The 8,294-nt window shown below is 26.8% G+C and overlaps 2 protein-coding genes across 2 annotated transcripts; one reads left to right on the top strand and one right to left on the bottom strand.

Moving 5' to 3' along the window:
- Positions 1-208: 208 nt before the first annotated feature.
- LOC129981542 (small nuclear ribonucleoprotein Sm D2) lies at positions 209-5,113 on the bottom strand. The gene is made up of 3 exons (XM_056092414.1): positions 4,994-5,113; positions 725-901; positions 209-485 (listed from the first exon to the last, which is right to left on the bottom strand). Exons 1-3 carry the CDS (start codon positions 4,999-5,001, stop codon positions 308-310), a joined length of 363 nt encoding a protein of 120 aa, XP_055948389.1. The 5' UTR covers positions 5,002-5,113; the 3' UTR covers positions 209-307.
- Positions 5,114-5,355: 242 nt separating this feature from the next.
- LOC129980513 (uncharacterized) lies at positions 5,356-8,086 on the top strand. The gene has a single exon (XM_056090845.1). The coding sequence runs from the start codon at positions 5,499-5,501 to the stop codon at positions 6,792-6,794; it is 1,296 nt and encodes a 431-aa protein (XP_055946820.1). The 5' UTR covers positions 5,356-5,498; the 3' UTR covers positions 6,795-8,086.
- Positions 8,087-8,294: the final 208 nt, after the last annotated feature.

The raw sequence follows: 8,294 nt of genomic DNA, 5'->3' as shown, positions 1-8,294 counted from the left end.
TATGTAGCTTTTATTTCAAAATATTTAATTTCAAATCTAGTATGGACTATAAAAGATTTAACAATTAACCTCCCAACCATGAATGAACTATTTGCAATTTCCAAGATAAGCATTTATGCTACAACCATTATCCCTCCCCCTATTCACATTAATTTTGAAGCAAAGATTTTGGAATACTTTTTCATTAAATCATCAGAATAATTAAAAGTTTGATTTCAAATTACAAAACACTTTATTAAAATGAATACAAATAAAAAATGAGTTTTTTTACAGTTGAAAGAAACAAAAAAAATACTATAATGCATGTTTATGGTTTCTGGATAGGAATTGGATTTCTCAAGACCATTATTACAGAGTCCCCTCGGAGAAACATTTTTGAAATATAACGGTCTTTGTTGACGGGCTTCACTCTCTTTTTTCCTTTATCAGTCCTTGGAACCTCAGTCCACATTTCCTTCACATTTTCCAAAACCATATTGCAGTGCCTAATTAGAAAGAAACAAAATTTGAAAAACAATAAATATACAGTAAAACTCTGGATTATCCATCATGAATGTGAAAATCTGGTTAACTATTAAATTTAATCATTAAAGAGCAGGTATAGTATTTTAAAAACAATGTTTAATTTTTGATAAATCTAAAAAAAAAATTAAAAAAAAGAATTATTTCAAAAATCATCAATTTTTTTTTGTTTAATCATGTGAGCAATAAGATGGAACCCTACCTATCAAATGCTTTGACTCTCCCCAAAATCTTTTTATTGTTGCGACAATTGATAAGTACTTGAGTATTATTCTTGACAGATTGGGTAAGAACCGACAGAGGACCAGTGTTGAATTCCTCTTCCTCCCTTTTAGCCAGTTCTTCTGGTGTCATTTCACTCTTAGGCTTTTGCAGCAATCTGTAAAATATTAATAAATTAATATCAAATTAAATATAACTAATCTTGAGTGAACTGTATTTATTAAAGATGCTCTTGTAACCAAAATTCAAATAAAAATTTTATGGTAATTATATAGAATGTATGATAAATTTTTATAAGGTAACAATGATTTAAATCTACTTTCTGATCCATTCATAATTAAGTGCCTCTAATCCTTTCTGTCAAATATAAACTCATTCAGTATTCTAAAGTGGCGTATAAAATAATTTAAGAGAAACTGTTCATTTCCAAAATCCATAAAAATCTGTCATTGCATTTTTAAAAAGTAGGGGAAAGTGGGACACATTTCAGCATAGAGCACATTACAACAGTTAGAATTTCTCGCTATTTTGGAAATGCTATTTCCATGGGTCAATCAAGTTTCAGAAAAGGACATCTGATGGCAACAGACTTCCTTAAAATTTCAGCATATGCGTTTATTATTAAATGATCTGTATTTTACAGCCTGCTAAATAAAAACTGAAATTTATTTTTATTATTGAATTTTTTCTTAGACTTAATTCAATGAGGTAGATTAAACTTCCTCATCAAATTAACTAAATATTTCCAGATCTAAAAATACTATTGGCAATTAGAAATTCCTTTAAAATGAGAACTATAAATTCACTCATCAAATTAACTAAGATAAGAATTAAATTTACTCCTCAAATTAACTAAAAATTTATGCATCTAAAATTACTATTAGCAACTAGAAATTACTTCAGATGCAACCCTAAAGAGGTTAAACTTATTGGCTGCATGTTGGAATATTTCAATAAATACCTAGAAAGTAGAGTTTCAATGCTGTTGAAATATAACCTCTTGCATTAAGGAGTATTAACTAAGGTTCCTTTCAAATCCCCGCTCCCCCCCCCCATATATATCAAAAGCAAAATAAATCATAAAGGACATGCAAACACTTTTAAAAATGGAGTATCTTTCAAAACACTGCAGATTTAAACGATAAGCTCTATTCTGTATTATTTTACAGTATTCTGTATTTACTTCTTTTTAAAGTAAAACAGTTGATTCTGATCACAACTAAGCATTGGAAGAAAAAAAAAAAAAAACTACTTTAACTTCAATAAATCCATGTAGTGAAAGAGAAGTTCCTTCACAAGACTGTCATACATTAGAATTTGAATTATGAAAATATGGATTTTAATAGCTTAATATTAGAAATAAATGATTTTGTACTTAATTTACTGGAGAGAATAAAGTAATTTTAATAGACCAAACAAGGCTACAAAAAAAAAAAAAAAAAAAAAAAAAACAATTACAGAGTAAAATTTATGCAAAGGAAGAGACCTTTTTGGATATTTTCTGTTTAGAAATATATGATATTAATTATAATTGAAAAAGATGAACATTTTTCTGTCAAGCAGAGAAAAAAGAATTTCTCAAGCTATTTCTTTTCTTACATTGCACCCCCCCTTTTTTTCCTTGCTTATAAAATAATGTAAAATCTTTATAATCATCCCCCAATATCTTTATATTTTTAATGAAAAAAGTTCGTGAAAAGCAGATACTTTTTGATAACACATTGTATTTTCATTTCACGTGTTATATTTCAAGAAAATTTATGTTCATTTAAGTGAAAATAATTACATAGTTAAGCTACCCCAAACACTATTGAAATGTGCCACACTTTTGGGATATATTTAGCAAATTTAAATTTCCTTTCAAATGCATAATTTGACATTTTATTTATGATCAGGAAATATAAATTGGCAAGTTGCCTAAAATTTTGTTTTAACCAATGGTGATAAACACCGTAATAAAAAAATAAACTTTTTCTGCAAAAATGAGATTGTATGAAAAACTCCTTCCCCATATGTGCCCCCTTCTCCCCAACTATTATAAATTATTACCTTCCTTATTCCTACATGTTTGGATAGTACCTATCATTTTTAATGATGTTTTCTTGGCACTTACTTAATTTTTAAAGAACATTTGCAAATACAAGAGGGTGATTACCTCTTTGTCTTTGCTACTAATAAAAATGAATGTATTGTCTTCTAATACTTTACAGAATAAGACTGTATGATCAAGAGTAACTATACTTGACAGAAATATATTTTCAAAAATGAAAGTATAAGCCCCCCAAAATTTTTTTTTCAAAAGTTTGCTAAATTTTCTAAAATTATTATAGTATAAGGATTTTTATGCTATCCTAACATTCTTTCTAATAGTATAAATTTAGTTGCTGTGAATTTTCGCTTAATTTTAAAAGATGATTGTTATATGCATTTTTAAATATTATTTTTAACTATATTTATCAAATTTTCAAAATAAATTTCTTGTAATAAAAAAATTACACAACTTATACTTTTTTCAATTAAGAATTACAATTTACACTTAAGCTAAAAAAAAAAAGAGTAAGTTTTTAATTGCTCACAAATTACACAATTTTATGTACAAGATAATTTTAATTTCTGGATTAGACTTTTCCTATGACTAAGGTATACATAAATTATTTCATTTTCACCTTCAACCCCATAAAGATGAGTGCACTTGCTAAGTCAGATGGAAAGCAAGACATGGGGAAAATTTCAGATCAGAAATAAATATGATGATGACATCACCTAACAAACCAAACTGTCTAATATTTTATGTTTACTTCTTACGATGAACAAATAACTTAAATACATAATTTTTAATAGTAACTGGAGTTATACATGAATTTACCAATTAAAAAAAAATACCATATATCCAATACATTTTTGACAAGAAATTCTCATTCTAAGATTGTTCTCAACATAAGAATATTATAGAGCTTTTTTTTTTTTTTTTTTGTAGTTGTTGCTGCTGTGTATGGTACCACAAGCATACAGTAATTTACTATAATGTTCAATTATATATATATTTTTTTATATATATGCATCCTATGTATTTAATATCATATGCTTGCAATATATTTCATGGGCTGATGAAAAATGTTCAACATTTATTTATTTATTTTTAACATTTGAAAGCAATTTTACACAAGATAAGAATATATGTAGCAACCCATTTATTATTCATTTTTGTTTTATAATTAACTTAAATAAGTTAATTAGCTAAATAAATGTTTTAAATTAGCTAAATAAATGTATAACAGAATAACATATGACTAAAATAAATACTCTTAATTACCTCTCAAATAGTAATTCTGTTTATAACAATTGAATATAAGGAACATATAAATGAAATCATGAACTTCATTAATTGTAAATTATTCAGTACATTTTTAAAACGTTAAATCTAAATTTAGTTCAAATATTAATAATTTTTTAGATTACTGATCTCGACTTCACATTTTTCAAAGAATAAGCAATTCCAGTTTGTAATAAATAAGTTGAATAATTTAAATTTGAAATAAAAGTGGTTTGTTCTAATAGTATAAATTTAATTTAAATAATAGTATAACTTAATTAATATTTTTATTGTAATGCATGAATCAACTGGTTGCTGAAGGCTATTATATATACATATATGTTATAAAGGAGAAAATTTAGCAGAAATATTAAAATTATATTTAGATGACGATTTAAAAACAAAAAACAGTTAACTTACAAATATAAATAACATTTTAATACAAGATCGTGCACTTCTTAAATGGCATACTTTTTTAGTTATAAAACAGTATAAGCCTTGCAATTGATAGCTAATAAGAATTGTTAATATTGTTCCAAAACTAATTATAACATATCTTATTCCAGTATGAAAAAGTTCTTTAAAATTAAATAAATCACATAATTAAATAACTATAAAAATAAAGCAAAAAAAAAAGAAAGAATGACGGGGATTTGGGAATTTTAGGCAATTTCCTATTTGGCCCCTTTAATAACCCGGCCCTCCTCGTATTTACAATCTTACAGCATTATAATGATATATTTATCTTTTGGTTCCATTATAAGCAAATATAGTAACAACATGAATAGGGGAGGAAAAAACGGCATGACATGCAATGATTGGACTAATAAACACCAATATGACGTTCGTTGGTTTACATTCCAATATATAACGTTAACAATAGAACTGTTTAATTCAGAGGATAATTAATATATAAAAGAACATCTATATACTTACGAACTCATTGTGGATAGTAAACGAACTTTTTTCCAGCAGAACAAAATAAAAATTGATATAAGTACTACCAACCGGCACAAATCTTCGCCACTTTTTCAGACAATAAATTGTTCAATTCAGTTCAGTGCAAATCCCAAAATATTTTTGGAAAGAAGATGTAATTTAATATCAACAGTTCAATAAAACATAATAGATTAAATTAATTAATTTCAAACAATTCTGAAGTTTAAAAATATTGTAGTATAGTAATGATTGTTATATATCTTTATGATATAAGTTCGTTTGGTTGACATGGCAGTTCAGAATCGATCGAAACCTTAAATATTTTTTGTGACCGTAACTAAGAAAACTATAAAGTGATTTTTCAAAAATGTTTACGTTTTGTAAACTATGAAGTTTGAACGATGACTGTCACCGATCTGTTTGGAGCTTCTTATGTCGATTTGCTGTTTTAGAAACTAGGAATGTTTAGAAACTGTGAATAGGAAATTTTAGCAATCGGAGAATGACTGCTAAAAAGATTCCTTTCTGTACAGATGATGAACTTCTGGCTGAGTTAAAAAAATTAGGTTATAATGATGTTTCTCCAGATGTACTTGAAATAATGAAAGATGATTTGTCACAGCTGATTTCTAAGGATCAGTATCACTCAAAAAGATCAATACCCGGAAATGAAAAAGAATCAACTAGCAATAGCGATACCATTAAACATCGCTATTCGCAAAAACAGTTTCATAGAATAGCTAGAAATGTAATTGAACCAGAAAAACCTTTGTTATCTAATGTCGCATTTGAGCGTGAAAATAAATATTCTGACGTTCTCACATCCGATGGTGAAATTTCAAAAACTTCATCAATCGCAAAGTATAAAAATACTCTTAAAAGCTATAAAATTGGCAACTATCGAAAACACGAAAGTTTATCAGTTGGTAATATTGAAAAATTATCTACTGAAATTTTAGACGAACCCAACTCTGAAGCGCATTACCATGAAGAACAACACGGGGTTACTGATGAACTGTACGAAACTAAGAGTCTGCAATCAAAGAATGAAAAGGAATCCTATTCAACTCTGAAACAAAGTTGTTCTCAAAGGCAGATTCCTAGATTGCAAAGAAATTTCTCTGATTCAAATAAATCTCCAATGTCAGATATAAGTTTTGACAATAAATTTTCTGATGTTCTTTCTTCCAGTGATGATATCTCCAGAGCTTCTGCTTTTGATAGATATAAAAATACTTTTCAGAGTTATAAAAGAAATACCTATGCTAAAAAACATGAAGATTTATTACCTGAATGTCTGGTAAAACAAAAGGATTTGACTGGAAGTAATGAAAACACCATTTCTGAAACAGAATATCAGTCTTCAAAAAGTTTAATTTCTTTAGATTCAAATAAAATGAAGAGAAAAGTATTAAGACATAGAGATGGAAAATCTGTGATTACTGAAGAATTTCTTGATATTCCAAGTATTTTCAACTCGTCATATCCAGAAACTCAAACGCTTGATAGTAGTAAATCATTTTCTAGTGATGATTTATCTTGGAAATCTAATGGTTCAACTGGCAGTATTTCTGCTATAAGTCCAGATGCTTCAATTACACCTCGATCAACTTTTTCTTTATCTTCAACACGTTCCTTGCATTCTCGTTTTGGGAACCCTCGTAAGAAGAAGAATGATCCTGTGGCGATGTATAATTATTATAAGAAATTCTGGAATGAATTCAAACCTCCTGGAGAGAAAACCCATGATAAAATAAGATGGGCAGTTCGAGATAAAATGTTGGATTATAATTTGTGAAATGATAGTTCTTCGCTGATCTTCTCTTATTTGTAAATATGAAACTCATGAAATTCCATACTATTATATAGATGTAGTATTGTATTTCGATTTTAAATATTGTTAATTAATTTTCAGTAATATTATTCCTATTGAATTCAAATATAGAAAATAGTTAAGCATTAATGTTAGACACTATGTACTGTTACTGTATCACATTTTTTTATTTATTTGTGAACTAATTTGTAAATATACGCTTATTGTTTTAGGATGTTATTTAGTAAATTTTATGGCTCTTTAAAAAAATAAAAATCTTTGGATTGGCAGATCTTATCTTTATCGTATCTTAAATAAATGAAGTTTGTGTCATATGAACAAAATATCTCTAGTTAGGTAAATATATATTCTTAATAAGATTAACAAACTAGCTATTTATTCATATAGCATTTTAAGAGTTTAATAATTTAAAGGGGGTTTCTCCCCCCCCCCCTTATAAAATCAAAGTTCTTGTTAGTGTAGTTTCCAGATGCATTGTTGTGTCTGTAATGATGCCAATAAAAATTATGGGAAGGTGAGTTACAGTAAAAAAAGTGGATAAAGCAGAAATATCTCAGTCTTTAAGAGTATTAATTTAGTTAAGATGTTTAAAAAAATGAGATACTGATGTAAAAATGGGGGTTTGCAGCAAAAAAATCAGTCATAGATTTCAATCATGTGTCGCAGATTTTCCTTTTGCAAGAGCAATCAATACAGTTTACTTCCATTTCTTTTTAAATATATCATTGATAATTAATAAACATGGTCATAATTAGATTCATGACTAGTAGCTTATATTTTCTTATGAAGCATGAATCAATATTTTATATTATTAATTTTTCTTATATACTGTATGATTTATAGTAATATTTGATTAGCTGTTGCTTCAGCTAGTACAAATGCTATTCCTATAGTGTGGTTTTGAAACTTTGGAAAAAGAGACAATTGTTATTATGCTTCATTGTAGTTTCAAAGGTTATCAAAGATGTTTTAAATTTTCCTTATTCTGCATTTGAATTTTATTCTATTTCATTTTAGGGAGTTAATTTATAAAAGATTAAAGTAATTTTGTTTGTAAAAATTGTCTGGAATATCTAAACCTTAGTGTACTACTTCTCAGACAATCAAATGATAATCATGTTTTTATTTTGTTTGCCTCAATATGATTAATAAAAATCAAACATAGATTATCCAAATATCAATAAGTTTTTTTTAGCATGTAAGTATTGTTAAAATTTTATTTAAAGTGAAGAAGTGATCGACAGATTTTGATAAGAATTTTAGGTTTTTATGTATAAAATTTTAGCACATTATATCACTTTTTATTGTACTTCTGATTTTGATTGATTAGCTGAAAATAAAGGGTTTATTCATTTATAATATATTTATTTCAAGTAATATAAGAAAGAACGAGATATTCCTCTGTTCTTTTTATTTATATAAGCCTCTCTATATCAAATAAAATATTTTATATACAGAATTAGT

Source organism: Argiope bruennichi, chromosome 8 (assembly GCF_947563725.1).
Source record: "Argiope bruennichi chromosome 8, qqArgBrue1.1, whole genome shotgun sequence".
Lineage (NCBI taxonomy): Eukaryota > Metazoa > Arthropoda > Arachnida > Araneae > Araneidae > Argiope > Argiope bruennichi.
Note: the sequence above shows the minus strand (reverse complement) of the source record. Positions and strands in the feature narration are given on the sequence as shown.